The sequence below is a fragment of the Trachemys scripta genome, chromosome 1 (assembly GCF_013100865.1).
Source record: "Trachemys scripta elegans isolate TJP31775 chromosome 1, CAS_Tse_1.0, whole genome shotgun sequence".
Lineage (NCBI taxonomy): Eukaryota > Metazoa > Chordata > Testudines > Emydidae > Trachemys > Trachemys scripta.
The window spans coordinates 84170658-84189197 of record NC_048298.1 but is presented as its reverse complement, the minus strand read 5'-3'; the positions used below and the strand labels follow the sequence as shown (position 1 = coordinate 84189197).

Below are 18540 nucleotides of genomic sequence, written 5' to 3'. Positions count from 1 at the left end.
ATGCCATTATTGCAGAATGATGTAATATTTTATAACTGCACAATTAGGGATCAGAGATGTCCCATCGAAGTTTTCAATTTTTAAAGTATTTTTAAAAGAATTCTAGCATAAGCCTAGATCCAAGAGGTGTGCATCCTGTTTAGTTTGCCTTTTGATTGATATTTTGGGGAAGGGATAAATAGAAAATCAGATTTTCAAATCATTTTTTTCTTGCCACGTGAGGAGAAATATTCACATGTATTTGTATGTGGATAGTAATATAGTCACAAAAAACTGAGTGTATGCACAGCTCCAGAATATAAATCTCTTGCGAACCAATAAAACATGGGTTTTTTCCCCACAAAAAAGAAGAGAGAAGAAGATAAAGTCAGCAGCCCTTTCAGTTTATAAGTAAACCACTCAAGGTTCACTAAATTCTCTTCTAAATTTTGAATATAAATAGATTGGTTTGTATTCAGGTATCACAGATATATTTAATTGGTTCTATCATGCTTAGCACTGGCTCTCTATTCAAACTGTAGATTAATGTCGATAGTAATTTCTTACTTTTATATACAGCCTTTCATTCGGAAGGAGCCCAAAGTGCTTAACTCCACACATTTAGTATCACTGAAATGCAGCCACCTCTGGGGTGAAGGGCACCAGATAGGCAGAATGCTAAGACCATTAAAACATCCTATCTGGCTTTTCAAACAGAATTGTTCGCCTCTTACTTACACATCATCTTACGATTGCTTTAAGCCATTCTAAGGTTTATTGCAGAAACATAATACATTAACCTTAAATAATTCAACTTTTACAGTCTTTGATCAAGGGTTGTGCTTTCCTCTGTAACTGATGTTGCAGCCATGAAAAAGTGAAAACACAAAATGAATTATCCCAATAAAACAGTAATATAATGGTTTCACAGAATGATTTAAGTAAAATCAACAAGGAGACCTGAATGAATACATTTACTGTGACCATTGATCCCTTACATGGGAGTTGTACTTGGAATGACTTTGGCCCAAAATGTTTTTAGTTTTTACCATGGTTTTTCCACAGTATCTAATTATAACTGCTGTAAAAAAATTATAATTAATTTAGTAAAAGCCATTTAATAGTGAGGGCAATTAACCACTGGAACAGCTTACCAAGGGAGGTAGTAAACTTATCATCACTTGGAGTCTTTAAATCAAGACTGGATGTTTTTCTAAAAGATACACATAGTTCCATCCACAAGTTATTGGGCTCAAGAGTGTTGACTTATGTAGCAGAGAAGGATAATTCCTTTATTTGATGCAATTACCTACCAACGTGCCGTGGAAGAACCACCTCTAGGAGTAAGAGTTATTCAGCTGCTATGTCCTTGTCCTCTCTGCTGAACCACCACCAACAGATCACTAATAACAGTGAGGGGCTTTTTTTGCCACGTGCAGGCACTGTTCACTGGAAACCAGTCTAATACAGTGGGCACACTTAAAATGTTCATTCTAGTTTTAGAGATGTGATCAATTTAAGAGGTATTCCTTATAAAATTATATTAAAATGATGACTGTTACTAGTCCTCGCACTGGAAAGAGCTTTTTAATTGCACCCATGCATTTCCCATAGGCCACCAACAAGCCATCAGATGGTGACCACTTTCAGTCACTACTGACTTGGATTAGATGCTGAATTGACAACATAGACGTGAAAAGCTCTTATACTATTTATTACCAGTCCTTTCAGCTGCTCAATGTATCCTCATGCTGCCTTCTCAAGAAATGAAAGAGATGAAATGTAATACTCTACAGATTAAAGAATATTTGCTGATCCAAACTCAGAAATTATGACCAGGGATAGTGCTTATTTTAAATCAATGGTTTGTTTTGCTGCTGACAACGACGATGATTGATTGCTGGATGATAGGTTTAGGTGGACAAATACTTTTGCTTTGACAGTCAACACTGCTGTAAGGCAATGTGTACTCTATATCCACAAAGGAATGAAACTACCAGTGTGTCCCAGGAAAAATAATCATAGAATAATAGAAATGTATGACTGGAAGAGACCTTGAGAAGTCCTCAAGTCCAGCCCCTTGGGCTGAGGCAGGACCAAATAAACCTAGACCAGCCCTGATAGGTGTTTATCTAACCTGTTCTTAAAAACCTCCAATGATGGGGATTCCACAACCTACCTTGGAAGCCTATTCCAGAGCTTAACTACCCTCAGAATTAGAAAGACTTTCCTAATATCTAACCTAAATCTCCCTTGCTGCAGATTAAGACCATTATTGTTTTGCTACCTACCTTCCATGGATGTGGAGAATAATTAATTCCTGTCCTCTTTAGAACAGCCGTTAACATATTTGAAGATTGTTATCAGGTCCTCCCTCCCCCCCAGCCTTCTTTTCTCAAGATTAAACATGCTCAATCTTTTAACCTTTTCTCAGAGGTCAGGTTTTCTAAAACTTTTGTCATTTTTGTTGCTCTCCTTTAGGCTCTGCCCACATCTTTCCTGAAGTGTGGTGCCCAGAACTGGACACAATTCTCCAGCTGAGGCCTCACCAGTGCCAAGGAGAGTGGGACAGTTACCTCCTGTGTCTTACATACATACAACACTCCTGTTAATACAACCCAGAATGATATTGGCCTTTTTAGCAACTGCATCACATTGTTAACCCATATTCAATTTGTGATCCACTATACCCCCCCCCCGATCCTTTTCAACAATACTACCACCTAGCCAGTTAATAACCGTGCATTAGATCCAAATGCAAAGATAAACAAAGGGTAAGCACTTAAAAGAGCTTTTCAATTAAGACAAAATGACATTTCAGAAATAAATATCCATTTCCCCAACTTATTTTGTGACAGATTCATTCATATTTTGTCCTACCTTTGCACCCCTCACAAGTCAGAGCATTATAGTGGTATCCAGATGCTTTGTCACCACACACAACACATAGCTCTTCTCCTTTCACTCTTCCCGTGGAGTGGCCCAGTCTCGACTTCTTGGCTACGGGTATATCCGCTAGTTCTGTCTCTCTTGTGAAAAAGTTCTCACAGGGGATTCTCCTGAGTTCATACATTCCAGGGGAATACCATTCTTCAGGCTGCTGGGGGTAAAAGCCAAGGTTGGAATAATAAGGTGGTGATGAAATCTGAGGCTGAACTGGGGGGAACGGCATACTGCTGTACTGTGTATAAGGTGACACATCTGGCTCTTGCACTGGAGAACTCATTGCCTCTGTAAGAACACCTACATAATAATGCAGAAACAATATGTATTAGTACTGTTAAACCATAGTCACTGGAACAGTTTCCATTCCTAAACATATCAGTCTCAGATACTGGAAAGAAATTATTTACTAATCCTAGAGATTGTATTGACTAAACATAAAGAACTCTAAAATAGTCTTGATAATATTTACACTTCCCTCAGCATCCAGAGGCCCCAGTCACAGAAGCCCCTATGCACTAGGTCTGTACAAATACATAGAAAGATGCTCTCAATATAAATTAACATTCTCAGCTACTTTATTACAGTCAATGAAAATATTTTGCACTGCTATTTCCTTAGAAAATCTTGAAAGATTATTATTTCTACAGAGCTAAAAATGTACACGATGCTCTACAGACAATTAAGGCAAAGCAGTCCACGTTACAAAGGAGCTGTCAATCTGAATTATACACAAAAACACAGCAAAGAAATCCCAAGGAGCTATGGGAAGGAGGAAGGCTACAATAGTAAGATGGAGATACACTTATCTTGTTCATTTCTGTTTTATTTGGAGTTAGTATATCATAGCGTGAGGGAAAACAGCTACAGGAAAAGACAAAGGTGGGGTTTAGCAAGAGCTGGAAGGCTAACCAAAATAAATGAGCCTTCAGGAGGGGTCTGAAGGGGAAGAGTGAGGTTACATGACACACAGAATCAGGGAGGATATTCCAAGCATAGAGGACGATGTGAGATACAGGAGGGGTTCCAAACTGTGGGTTGCGGGCCAAAGGTGGGCCGCGACACAGTCCTGGATGGTCCACTGGCATAGCCATGGGTGGAGTTTGGTAAGGGCATGGGGGGGGGTTGGTATTGTGAAGTGGACAGCAACAGAGTAGCTGCCAGCAATGGCCCTTTCCCAGGGCCAGATGCACTCAGTGCCCTGGTAAGTGGCACAGGGCAAAGCGAAGCCGCTGGGCAGTGCAGGGAGGGCAAGGAGAAGAAGCTGGCCCCCTGAGGCAGCAGCTCTTGGGACAGCTGGAGGAGACTGGAGAGTTCGCAGCTGTTCCCACTCCAAGTCACTGCACCCTGAGATTCATGGCTGGCAGGCCTCCTGAAGTATCAGCCCCACAGCCTGCCCCTGGGACAAGGGCTCAATGGTGCCACTCTGTTTCCTCCTGGACAATGCCATGATCAGGATCATTATAGGTAAGGCTAAGATTTAGTAAAAGTCATGGACAGGTCATGGGCAATAAACAAAAATAAATAAACAGGCCTGTGACCTGTCCATGACTTATACTACAAACCCTTAACTAAATCTGCTGCTCTGGAAGGGGGGCTCTGGGGCACATGCTGGTGCTGGGGGGGCTCTGGGGTGCCCTCTGGTGCTCAGGGTGGGGGCTCCGAGGCACCTGCTTGGGCACCCGCTGGTGCTGGGGGCGGGGCAACATGGGACTCCCGCTGCTGACAGGGGATGGATCCACTGCTGCTGACGGGGGATAGCCCCACGGGCTGGGGACCGCTGAGCTGCTGCTGGCGGGCGGCGGCCCGGGACCACCACTGTTGTGTGTGTGTGGGTGCATCTGGCACCAGGGCGCCCAAGCTGTTGGGCGGCCCTGGGATCAGTCACATATGCTGGCTGCAGAAGTCATGGAGGTATTGGAAAATCACGGAATCCGTGATTTCCATGACAAGCGCGCAGTCTTAATTCTAGGTAACGGCTAGGCCCGGCCCAAGTGCCTGCCTCTGTACAGCACTGGCAGCCCCCAAGCCCTTCCCTCGTTCACCGGCAGAGGGTGTCTGTGAGGTATCCCAGGATGCTGGATGGGTGACTGGGGCAGCGCTGCCAGGTGACGAGCTCAAGGCACTCAGCAGGCTGCTGAGGTGGAGGGCGTCGGCAGGGGCTGGCTGTGGAACCTGCCTGGCCCCTTCGCCCTCTGACTGGCTCTGGTCCCTGCTGAGGTGAGGGGCCGCACATGCCCCACAATGCCCCTCTCCCAGATAGACACATGACAGCCTGGGAAGGCCAGGCTGTGTGCTCGACTGCCCCTTGCCTGATTTCCCATTTGATCAGCCTGAGAGAACAATGACTCGCCTGCGTGGTGGGCAAAGTGGGAGGGGACACTATCAAACTGTATACACTGATAGTGGGGGGCATACTTTAAAGGTTCATCTACCCCGCAAACAGCTCAAGTCACGGCCCTACCCTGGCATCCGCCATCCCCAGTCTTCAATCCTGGAAAGCAGTGGGAAGCGTTAATAGTGGGCCACAGTGCCTATTTCAGTTGCACAGGTGGGCCTCAGGGGAAAAAGCCTGGGAACCCCTATGATAAGGTACAGATTAAGGGATAGATTTGTACCCCTTTGGTGAAATGGCTATTGAAGACAAGGGAGTTTTTCCCAAATAAGGACTGCAGCATTCACCTCTTAAGCCAATAACAAGTTATGGCAACAGCTAACCAAATGTGATAAGGAATTGAAGCAGTTACTGTAAAAGCAGCATACAACAATGAAGTCCTAGAAATAAATAGCACCAACAGACGGCTCCCTTAACCTTGTACTTTATGTACTTGTTAAAATTCTATCAGTCACTTTCAAAGTGCAAACAAATTAAAATTAAATCTCACTGTTATAAATTATAACCAGTTCAACAACATTCAATACTCCCTCTATGATGTAGTTTAAATCAAAGAAACATATCAGTAAGTTGAACAGAGAAAAGGAAAGTGGTTTACAAACTACAATATATTTTCTATTCAAGAAAGTCCATATCCTGGTGCTATTGAAAGGCGTGGCAAAATTCGCATTGACCCACGGGGAACTGGCTCCGTGAGAAGTAACAATATTTCCAGGAAGTTACTCAGTTCAGCTTTAGATAACTCCTTTTCTCTCTGTATTTAATGTTGAGTGGGCTTGGAGGAAAGCTTGAGATCTCAGTAAACACTGTTGAGTTCACTGTAACAGTGAACAGCGGCGAACAGCAGAGGCTAACAGCGGGAGTTTGCCTGGGAGTTCGCCTAGGGAGAGCGCACTGAGGCTTTCATCTGCAGGTTTCTCCGAGTAGTTCCTGCAACAGTTGAGGAAGCTCCTAAGAGGACGGTGATATGGAAGGTGAGCGATCAGCTGTTGTAACCTGCACAGGTTGTGCCATGTTTGTCTTTCTTCCGCAGGACAGAAGCGACTTTGTCTGTACAAAGTGCAAGCTGGTCTCCATACTGGAGGAGAAGGTTCGAGGGCTGGAGAAACAAGTATCGACTCTGCGTTGCATAAGGGAAAATGAAGATTTCCTGGACAGACGTCAGGAGATGCTTCTACGGCCACAATGTTCTGAAGATTCAGAGCAGGCGCAGCAGGGACAGAAGGATTGTGAGGAGGTTTGGCAGCATGTGACCTCCAGAAGGAGAAAGAGGAGCGTCCATGCACCAGCAATGGAGATACAGGTGAGCAATCGTTTCCATGTTCTCTCTACAGGTGCTAATGCGGAGAGTGGACTAGATGGCCCATCTGAGGGAAGGGAGCAGAAGGAGACTCCACCGATTGGAAGGCAAAAGATGCACTGTCCTAGGGATGGGGGTTCCACGACCACCACTCCCAAGAGGAGGAGGAGGGTGGTGGTGGTCGGGGACTCCCTCCTCAGGGGGACTGAGTCATCTATCTGCCGCCCTGACCGGGAAAACCGAGAGGTCTGCTGCTTGCCAGGAGCTAGGATACACGATGTGACGGAGAGACTGCCGAGACTCATCAAGCCCTCGGATCGCTACCCCTTCCTGCTTCTCCACGTGGGCACCAATGATACTGCCAAGAATGACCTTGAGCGGATCACTGCAGACTACGTGGCTCTGGGAAGAAGGATAAAGGAGTTTGAGGCGCAAGTGGTGTTCTCGTCCATCCTCCCTGTGCAAGGAAAAGGCCGGGGTAGAGACCGTCGAATCGTGGAAGTCAACGAATGGCTACGCAGGTGGTGTCGGAGAGAAGGCTTTGGATTCTTCGACCATGGGATGGTGTTCCAAGAAGAAGGAGTGCTAGGCAGAGACGGGCTCCACCTAACGAAGAGAGGGAAGAGCATCTTCGCCAGCAGGCTGGCTAACCTAGTGAGGAGGGCTTTAAACTAGGTTCACCGGGGGAAGGAGACCAAAGCCCTGAGGTAAGTGGGGAAATGGGATCCTGGGAGGAAGCACAAGCAGGAGAGCGCAACAGGGGAGGACTCCTGTCTCATGCTGAGAAAGAGGGACGATCATTGAGTTATCTTAAGTGCCTATACACAAATGCAAGAAGCCTGGGAAACAAGCAGGGAGAACTGGAAGTCCTGGCACAGTCAGGGAACTATGATGTGATTGGAATAACAGAAACTTGGTGGGATAACTCACATGACTGGAGTACTGTCATGGATGGATATAAACTGTTCAGGAAGGACAGGCAGGGCAGAAAAGGTGGGGGAGTTGCGTTGTATGTAAGAGAGGAGTATGACTGCTCAGAGCTCCGGTATGATACTGCAGAAAAACCTGAGAGTCTCTGGATAAAGTTGAGAAGTGTGAGCAACAAGGGTGATCTCGTGCTTGGAGTCTGCTATAGACCACCAGACCAGGGGGATGAGGTGGACGAGGCTTTCTTCTGGCAACTAGCAGAAGTTGCTAGATCACAGGCCCTGGTTCTCATGGGAGACTTTAATCACCCTGATATCTGCTGGGAGAGCAATACAGCGGTGCACAGGCAATCCAGGAAATTTTTGGAAAGCGTAGGGGACAATTTCCTGGTGCAAGTGCTGGAGGAACCAACTAGGGGCAAAGCTTTTCTTGACCTGCTGCTCACAAACAGGGAAGAACTAGTAGGGGAAGCAAAAGTGGATGGGAACCTGGGAGGCAGTGACCATGAGATGGTCGAGTTCAGGATCCTGACACAAGGAAGAAAGGAGAGCAGCAGAATATGGACCCTGGACTTCAGAAAAGCAGACTTTGACTCCCTCAGGGAACAGATGGGCAGGATCCCCTGGGAGAATAACATGAAGGGCAAAGGGGTCCAGGAGAGCTGGCTGTATTTTAAAGAATCCTTATTGAGGTTGCAGGAACAAACCATCCCGATGTGTAGAAAGAATAGTAAATATGGCAGGCGACCAGCTTGGCTAAACAGTGAAATCCTTGCTGATCTTAAATGCAAAAAAGAGGCTTATAAGAAGTGGAAGATTGGACAAATGACCAGGGAGGAGTATAAAAATATTGCTCAGGCGTGCAGGAGTGAAATCAGGAAGGCCAAATCACACTTGGAGTTGCAGTTAGCAAGAGATGTTAAGAGTAACAAGAAAGGTTTCTTCAGGTATGTTAGCAACAAGAAGAAAATCAAGGAAAGTGTGGGCCCCTTACTGAATGAGGGAGGCAACCTAGTGACCGACGATGTGGAAAAAGCTAATGTACTCAATGATTTTTTTGCCTCTGTCTTCACGCACAAGGTCAGCTCCCAGATTGCTGCACTGGGCAGTACAGCATGGGGAGAAGGTGACCAGCCCTCTGTGGAGAAAGAAGTGGTTCGGGACTATTTAGAAAAACTGGACGTGCACAAGTCCATGGGGCCGGATGCGCTGCATCCGAGGGTGCTAAAGGAGTTGGCGGGTGAGATTGCAGAGCCATTAGCCATTATTTTTGAAAACTCATGGCGATCGGGGGAGGTCCCAGATGACTGGAAAAAGGCTAATGTAGTGCCCATCTTTAAAAAAGGGAAGAAGGAGGATCCGGGGAACTACAGGCCAGTCAGCCTCACCTCAGTCCCTGGAAAAATTATGGAGCAGGTCCTCAAGGAATCAATTATGAAACATTTAGAGGAGAGGAAAGTGATCAGGAACAGTCAGCATGGATTCACGAAGGGGAAGTCGTGCCTGACTAACCTAATTGCCTTCTATGATGAGATAACTGGCTCTGTGGATGAGGGGAAAGCAGTGGATGTGTTATTTCTTGACTTTAGCAAAGCTTTTGATACGGTCTCCCACAGTATTCTTGCCACCAAGTTAAAGAAGTATGGGCTGGATGAATGGACTGTAAGGTGGATAGAAAGCTGGCTAGATCGTCGGGCTCAACGGGTAGTGATCAATGGCTCCATGTCTAGTTGGCAGCCGGTTTCAAGTGGGGTGCCCCAAGGGTCGGTCCTGGGGCCGGTTTTGTTTAATATCTTTATAAATGATCTGGAGGATGGTGTGGACTGCACTCTCAGCAAGTTTGCAGATGACACTAAACTAGGAGGCGTGGTAGATACACTAGAGGGTAGGGATCGGATACAGAGGGACCTAGACAAATTAGAGGATTGGGCAGAAAAAAACCTGATGAGGTTCAACAAGGACAAGTGCAGAGTCCTGCACTTAGGACGGAAGAATCCCATGCACTGCTACAGACTAGGGACCGAATGGCTAGGTAGCAGTTCTGCTGAAAAGGACCTAGGGGTCACAGTGGACGAGAAGCTGGATATGAGTCAACAGTGTGCTCTTGTTGCCAAGAAGGCTAACGGCATTTTGGGCTGTATAAGTAGGGGCATTGCCAGCAGATCGAGGAACGTGATCGTTCCCCTTTATTCGACATTGGTGAGGCCTCATCTGGAATACTGTGTCCAGTTTTGGGCCCCACACTACAAGAAGGATGTGGAAAAATTGGAAAGAGTCCAGCGGAGGGCAACAAAAATGATTAGGGGTCTGGAGCACATGACTTATGAGGAGAGGCTGAGAGAACTGGGATTGTTTAGTCTCCAGAAGAGAAGAATGAGGGGGGATTTGATAGCAGCCTTCAACTACCTGAAGGGGGGTTCCAAAGAGGATGGAGCTCGGCTGTTCTCAGTGGTGGCAGATGACAGAACAAGGAGCAATGGTCTCAAGTTGCAGTGGGGGAGGTCCAGGTTGGATATCAGGAAAAACTATTTCACTAGGAGGGTGGTGAAACACTGGAATGCGTTACCTAGGGAGGTGGTGGAGTCTCCTTCCTTGGAGGTTTTTAAGGCCCGGCTTGACAAAGCCCTGGCTGGGATGATTTAGCTGGGAATTGGTCCTGCTTTGAGCAGGGGGTTGGACTAGATGACCTCTTGAGGTCCCTTCCAACTCTGATATTCTATGATTCTATGATTCTATGTAACACAATGGCAGGTGACAGCTCAGTTTTTGACATTTCTGCAGTAAGGCAACAAACATTCATCCATGAGGATTTGTAAGATTTTATCACAAGAGGCATTTTGTGCAACAAATTGTGTGTATCAAGGTCCCAAACCTGTGAGATGCTGAATGCCCTCAACTCTCACTGAAGTCTATGATGAGACAGATGAGAAACCCTGTAGATAAACAGTCATTGATGAACATTGCTAAATGTACATTGTTTACTTGCACTGTATTTACAAATCAGAAGAAATTTAGTATTTTTTCTGCTTTTCTTTTTGAGGGATAATCACCAGAAAAGAGTGTGTGCCTGGGAACTCTGCGGAGTACTTCTACCAGTACAGAAACAGCCCCCCCAAAAAGGTTTCCATCAATTCAAAGGAGTCAAGAGGAAAGGATAAGTACCAGCAATAAAAGATAGGAACACTTGCAATGAGAGCAAGACATTATTAGCTATAAAAGGGGTCCTTCTATTCTGTCACCCTTCAAGCAATACCACAACCTTAACTTCCTGTTTTAACTAAACTCTCATTCCAGATGTCCCATGGCATCTGCTGTGCTATATTTTGCCCTTACCAGCATACAGCACTGCAAAAGTTGACACAAATCACTTTTCAGTATCATCTACTTGCTCAGATGGTACACCATCAACATAGCATCCACTCATGTACGGACATGTACAGTTAGCAAAAGCAGGGATGCTGCCATAGGACAAACAGACATAGGTATGTCTGGAAAGCTGTGGGACAAAGCCAAAGGAGAATAATGGTGCTATTTACCACTAATAATTATTTAAATTACAGTAGCACTTAGTGGTCCCAAATAATATCAGGATACTAATACATAGTAAAAGATGATCCCTGCTCTAAAGAGTTTCCACTCTAAATAGCCCAGACAAAGAGACAAGTATATTATCCCCTTCTTACCAGTGGGGAACAAAAGGCAAAAACATTTTGTGACTTGCCTGAGGTCACACAAGAAGTATGTGGAAGAGCTTAAAATTGAACGAAGGTTTCCTAATTCTCAATCTCATGCTTTAACCATAAGACTATCGTTGATATCAGTCAGCAGCAGCATAGAAAAACACGTGCAACATGTTGTGTTAACAATGAGTTGCTGTAGGCTCTATTGTTTTGCAGGAGACTCCAGTGTAAAACAAAGTTTTTGGTAATTGTGGGCACATTATTAATAAATATTTGGCCCACTTCTATTAATTATAATTTCAATTTATTGTATCTGCTCCTTACTAAAATTGTTCAAAATTCTTTATATAGATAAACAAGTGTTATTTTAGTTTCCAGCTATACAACCATTGCACAAATCTTTAGTATTTGTTTTGTGGGAACAACTTTTAATTATGGGCATATAATGTGCCATTTGCTAATTTTTAATTATTTGGTTGATTGATTTACACAAACAGTAGTGAGAAGATCCCAGGATTAAAATAAAAAATACATTATTGATTTTTACCTTTATGTCATTTCCAAGAAATGCTATAGAAGCTTTAAAACATTTTCCTGATCTGCTCAGGGCTTTGAAATAATAGTAAGAGACTGCAGCACTCCTTGGGGGGGGGGGGGGGGGGGATAGCTTGCTCAATGGTTTGAGCATTGGCCTGCTAAACCCAAGGTTGTGAGTTCAATCCTTGAGGGGGGCAAAAATCTGTCTGGGGATTGGTCCTTCTTTGAGCAGGGGGTTAGACCTCCTGAGGTCCCTTCCAACTTTGATATTCTATGATCCTCCCAAAAAGAAAAACAAATCAATCCAGGGTTTTACAGTGGGTTCAGTACAATGCTGGGACAGAACTGTAGAAGTTTAGTTAGACATGTACAAAACCCCTCAGAGTTATTAGAGATGTACATTTGTTTCCAGAAGAAACCAAATACACACAGATCTCTCTATATTTGGCTAAACCTGAATAACCCATACACCTTTATTTCTCTGACCTAGCCTACCCACAATAACACCACATTAAAAAAAATAACTAATTACAGCCAGTCCCTGCTCACAGTAGGGTAAAGGGTGCGAGGGAGAGAGAGACAGATTTTATGTCCACACTTTAAAGTGCTGGTAGACACTCAGGATATGTATACACTGCAATTAGACTCCCGCAGCTGGCCCATGCCGGCTGACTCAGGCTCACAGGGCTCGGGCTAAGGGGCCGTTTAATTGTGATATAGACAGTCTGGCTCAGGCTGCAACCCAAGCTCTGGGACCCTCCCACCTTGCAGGATCCTAGAGTCCAGGATCCATCCTGAGCCCGAACATCTACACCACAGTTAAACAGCCCCTTAGTCCAAGTCAGCTGGCACAGGCTAGCAGCTCGTTTTTAATTGCAGTGTAGAGATACACTCAGATACCATACTGATGGGGACTTGCCTTTGATTTTCAAGGAAACTTATGCTAGGTCTTGTCTACACAAGTTTACTTTAAGATGTAGTTTAAAACTGATTTAGTTAAACTAGTGCACTGTGTAGGCTGTGTAGACACCTCTATTTCGTTTTAAATCAGACTTATTTTGGTTTAGTTTAAGGCCATTAGGATTCAGTTTAATTAAGCTAAACTGAAATCACTGAAATTACACTGGTTTAACAAAAATCATCTTAAAAATTATTTAAGCCAATAAGTGCAATTTTCTCGTATACACAGGTAGAGCTTGCAGGGAAGTTTCCAATGAAATACTTATTGTCAGAAAATGTCAGTTTGTTGAAACCAAAACTTCTCATGAGAAAGTTTTCATAAATCTCCTGATTAGAAATTTTTTGAAAAGTTTCTAAATTGTCAAAACATCCCCTTTTAACATTTTCAAAATGAAAAATTGTGTTTCTTGATTCAAAATTAAATATTTTAAAAGGCTGAAATCAAAATGAAATATTTAGAAATTATCAAAATGAAATATTCTGATTGATCCAACCTGAATTTTGGGGATTATCAGTTTGTGAAAATTATCACAATAATCAGGATTTTGATTTTATTGTGGGGGGAGGAAGGAAAGGTTCTATTTTCAGAATGGGAAAATTTCAAAAATTTCCAACACTCTCATGGGTAAGCTAAACCATTCCCACCCAGTTCTATATACAAGGCCTTCTTGAAGAGGCTTACTAGAACAATTAGCTTCTTATAATAAAATAAATTTGATCTTATCTTGCCATCTGGAATGTGCATATGATTTTATTCATGTATTAATGGAGATTATAGACCAGATTCTGACATTACTTACACTACTATAAAGCAAGAGTTACTCTACTAACATCAATGGAGTTACAGTTGTGTAAATCAGTGTCAGTGGGATCAGAAGCAGGCCAATTGTCTCTAGTAATGTATTATGTTCATATGTTCTTACTGGTCCATTACACTTTTCATATCAGAAAACACACATGTAATCATTTTTGAAATATGATCATTGAAATAAATACTTATAAGGCTGCAAAACTTGTGGGTTATGCTCTGCAAAAAAAATTGTAATTAGAACATTTCACAAAATGTCTCATATTTTACTAACATTGTCAGAGTGAACTTTTATTTTTTGAATCTGGCCATCATTTTGTGAATACTTTCCCATTATGTAATTGCTGGGTGAGATTTGTTGAAGATTTTCTTTTCCAATATTACATGTGAATATTTTGGGTGGGATTTTAAAAAGCTCTCAGCTTTTGCTTAACTGGACTCCCATTGAAGTAAAAAGGAAGTTTTACCATCAGAGTTCGGCCATCACTGAGTGCTTTTGAAAATCTCACCCTTTATTTTCAGTATTACGCTGAAGTTATATACAGGCTGTAGAATTTCTATCCAAAATATTACAGAAGTTACAGTGGTAGTGCATTGGCACAACAAATATTGTCAATATAAAACTATAAGTAAAAGAACAGCAAACAAATTAAACCTTAAGGCCTCGAGCCTGATAATAAAGCTCATGTGAGGTAAGAGTCACACAGAGCAAATGACCTTAAACCAAAAAGCAGAAAATGTATTTCCTGTGATTCACAGGATAAACCAGAATGGGAAACATAAGCTAATCAATTGGTTTAAGTACTGAAAAAACTATTATCAGGTGTCTAAGGGCCTGGGCTAGATAGCCTCTGGCATCAAGCTGATTCATAGACTTTAACAGATATATTGTATAATGTAATAGATCAAACATGAGCTTGAACAATATCCTACCATTAGCAGTCTTCATTCCGACCATTTCCATGACAATTCCTCAAAAACTTGGACTATTTAACGTGTTGTTCTCTTTACTTTTTCTAGTCAGTACTTATCATCTACACTTCCTTAGTACTGCTTCCTTAATATCTTGTTACTTTTCTCTGAACTGAAAACTAGAACTTCCTTAAGACTAGCTAAGGAGTGATACAGGCCAGAGGTTATATAGTTTACTGATTAACTTCATTACAGTGAAGCCTAGTTATAAATGCTTGAGACAATAGCAATGCCAAATTACAGTATAAATGTCCTTTACTAAAATCTGGATACCTTTCTCTGAGTGAGTGGATTCAAATAGCGCCTCCATTACGGTTTTGTAATTTTTTGTTTTCATTCATATTAGTATTTTGTATGAATAAAAATCTACTACTTTTTTTAGGTGACTAAACTTAATAGATTAACCATTCAAAAACCATTTTGACTGGCTGATGCAGCATGTGTTTCACAGACACAGAGAAAACTATATTATTTTAGGAGGGCCAAATTCTGTCGTCTTTACCCAGACAAGAATCACGTGTTCTAGAAAATTCTTGGTCAATAAAATTGCTCAGGAAAGTGTCCATGATACCCGGTAGTAAGTGTATGTAGAATCAGGCCCCAAAGGTATATCATTCCTTTTATTATTTCACAAATTATGCAGCTTTCAAAGCTAAAAACCTGAATATGAGGAACTGAGCACACAAGTGATTCTCTGTTGTCCTGTCCTATCAAATGACCTTGTGCCACATAGCTTTATTCATTCACCTCCTTCAGGTTTAGTTGAGATATTTCTCATTATTTTAGAACATCTTTCAGGTTACTTCTGCTCCACTGGGTCATTTGTTGTCCATAATTATTGTACATACATAATGTTCTGTTTCAGTTTTTGCTGCTTTGTTTCCCTTTGACTTGGAAGTTGACCACTTGCCTATTTATCATCATGATAATGCCAGATGTTGCAACATCTGCCAGATGGTGCTGGATACAAATGGTTAGCTTCTTCAGCTTATAATCTTTTGGTTGTTAAATAGTTTCTGACAGTTGATTTTAGAGATTTTTTAAAAACCAAACAAAAGCTGTCAGATGGATCCAGTCTTTTCAATTCACTACGGAGCTATGTCACTGATACAGCTACTATATAGCATTTCCTTTTGAGTTTTTTTTCATTGTCCAGTCATTAAGGGTTGCTTTGTTTTCTGCTTCTTACATTAATTTCTTCTTGTATCTCACTATCCACTCCAGGGGGTCTTTTAATGAACTCCATAAAAAATACTAACGCCATCAAAAATACTTCTACTCTATTTTTCCCATTCTTCCTCAACTTTTCACATTTACGAGTTTGACACATCTAGTTATTTCCCAATTGTACTGCGTTACATTTCGGGGAGAAATTGCTGGAAATCAGCACAAGTTCATAGACTTTAAGGCTAGAAGGGACCATCATGATCATCTAGTCTGACCTCCTGCACATCATAGGCTGCAGAACTTCACCCACCCACTCCTGCAATAGGCTCGTAATCTCTAGCTGAGTTAATGACGTTTTCAAATCTTGATTTAAAGACATCAAGTTACAGAAAATCCACCATTTACTCTAATTCAAACCAGAAAGTGACCCATGTCCCATGCTGCAGAGGAAGGTGAAAAAAACCCGGGTCTCTGCAAATGTGAGCTTGAGGAAATTCCTTCCCTACCCCAAATATGGCTATCAGTTAGACCCTGAGGATGTGGGCAAAACCCACCATCCAGACACCTGGGAAAGAATTCTCTGTATGAACTCAGACCCCTCCACATCTAGTGTCCCATCTCCAGCTGTTGGAGATATTTGCTAATAGCAATAGCAGTTGGGCCATATGCCATTGTAGGCAACCTCATCATACCATCCCCTCCATAAACTTATCAAGTTCAGTCTTGAAACCACAATTACAGATTTTTTTAAACTGGACCTCTTTATTTGAATCAATTGTATAATTCTATTTGTCTATCTATCTAAAAACTTCCAGCTCCACAGTATCTGAAGCTGCAAGTCTTAACGTCATGCAGATTAACAAAACCTATACAAGAAGTTCCAAAAGAAAGCCATAATGGGCTTTATATTCAAAGCATTGCAACCCATTTGATGCCCTAATACCAGATTTTGTGCACCTATATGTATATGTAAGATTTTAGGCATGCAGTCCATACTTAAAGATAAAATTGTTTCATGTCTAAAGACTTGTCCCTTGTAGAAAGGGCAAGGGATAACGGTTGAAGAAAATGTTGGGTTCAAGGGGATTTCACACATATTTGGTGGCTATGTCCTGTTGTATTAATTTAGATGGAATATATGGCCACAGGTATTAACAAGACCCAGTCACTGTGCAACATAGAGACCTCAGCCTACTTAGCACCCAGGCAAAGCACCATTAATAATCCTTTTATGCCCATCTTTGTATTAAAGATACAGAAAAGAAGGGAAAATAGTTAAAGCATTTGAAAAGTAAAGTATTAAAAATGGCTTTCATTTTAATAGCATCCTTTGTTCCCTTTCCCTTTAGCTGGAGACAGTTATTAGAAGGAAAAAAAGAAAAAGAAAAGAAAAAAAAAGACCTTGACAGTCTCTTAGATGGTATTGAAGATGGTAACAACTGTCCTTTGGGGGTTGGGGTAGGGGAGAATGAAGAAGTTAGCTGAGATGGGCTGGAGCTGTCAGCATTGCTGGTTGTTTTTAAAGTCCAATCCCATTTTCTAGAAGAGAAAAAAAGACAAACATATACAAAGGAGAAAGAAAAGTACAGCAAAGATAGAAAATGCAGCTTCTGTCTCTGGTGTTGACTCTCAGTTGCACACTCTCTTCTGGAGAAACACAAACACAGCACGTGTCTCATCAGCCACTTTGAGACCTAACAAACTTGTACCAGCATTAGGCTGTGTAAGGCATTGAATTTAGCTGCCTTTTTCTGGACACAGGCTTACAGCAGTGTTGCAAAATATACAATTTTGCCCAGTTAATTCAGATTCTGATTAGACGGAAGACAAAAGGAGAGGGATAGAAAAGAGAAGAAATAAGGTGGGGAAAGAAAAGGGCACATGGGGGAAGGGAAATGAAGTCTCACATCCCAGGTGGTGTTCAGGATTCAGCCAGAGCCATTAGAGATGGCAATGTCATCTGGCCCAATCAGATCAGGACATCTTTCAGGATTAGGGTGACAAAGGCCTGGCATCCCAGGAGACAGTGGGTGTGGCAGACATAGGGTTGCCAACTTTCTAATAGCACAAAACTGAACACCCTTGCCTTGCCCCTTCTCCACCCCTTCCAGAGCCTCCCCACCCAGTCACTCCAGCCTCCCCTCCCTCAGTCGCTCGCTCTCCCCCACCCTCACTCACTTTCACTGGGCTGGGAGGCAGTGAGGGCTCCAGCTGGGGGTGCGGGCTCTGGGGTGGGGTAGGGCCAGAAATAAGGGGTTCAAGGTGCGGGAGAGGGTGTGGGTGCTGGGAGGGAGTTTGGGTGCAGGAGGGGGCTCAGGGCAAGGGTAGGGGGTTGGGCTGTAGGCTCCAGGAGGGGGTTCAGGGCTGGGGCTGGGGGGTGGGGTTGCAGGTGGAAGTGCGGGGTCCAGAAGGGAGTTAGGGTGTAGGAGGGAGTTCTGACCTGGCATAGGGGGTTGGGGTATGAGTGGGGATGCAGGGTCCAGGTGGGAGTTAAGATGTAGGAGGGGGTTCCAACCTGGGGCAGGGAGTTGGGGTGAGGGTGTGGGGTCTGGGAGGGAGTTAGGGTGCAGGAGGGGGTTCCAACCTGGGACAGGGGAGTTGGGTGCGGGAGGGGGCTCAGGGCTGGGGTGGGAGGTAGGGGTGTGGGTGGGAGGCGGGGTCTGGGAGGGAGTTAGGGTGCAGTAAGGGGTTCCAACCTGGGGCAGGGGATTTGGGTGTGGGAGGGGACTCAGGGCTGGGGCGGGAGATTGGGGTGGGGGTGCGGGGTCTGGGAGGGAGTTAGGGTCGGGGAGGGGGTTCCAACCTGGGGCAGAAGGTTTGTGGTGTTGGCTCCGTCCAGGCGGCACTTATCTCACGTGGCTCCCGGTCGGCGG

At 43.5% G+C, this 18540-nt stretch overlaps 1 protein-coding gene across 5 annotated transcripts in view; it reads right to left on the bottom strand.

Moving 5' to 3' along the window:
- The window catches only part of NR1H4 (nuclear receptor subfamily 1 group H member 4), a 71841-nt gene that overhangs the window by 37686 nt on the left and 15615 nt on the right, over positions 1-18540 (bottom strand). For 3 of the 5 annotated variants that reach the window (XR_004646131.1, XM_034773638.1, XM_034773646.1), the window contains exon 3: positions 2860-3222. Coding sequence is in view for 4 of the 5 variants with exons in the window: in XM_034773638.1 (XP_034629529.1) it covers positions 2860-3222 (363 nt within the window). In the remaining variant the exon portion in view is untranslated. The remainder of the gene's footprint in view (positions 1-2859; positions 3223-18540) is intronic. The other 2 variants (XM_034773654.1, XM_034773662.1) reach the window with 2 other exon arrangements.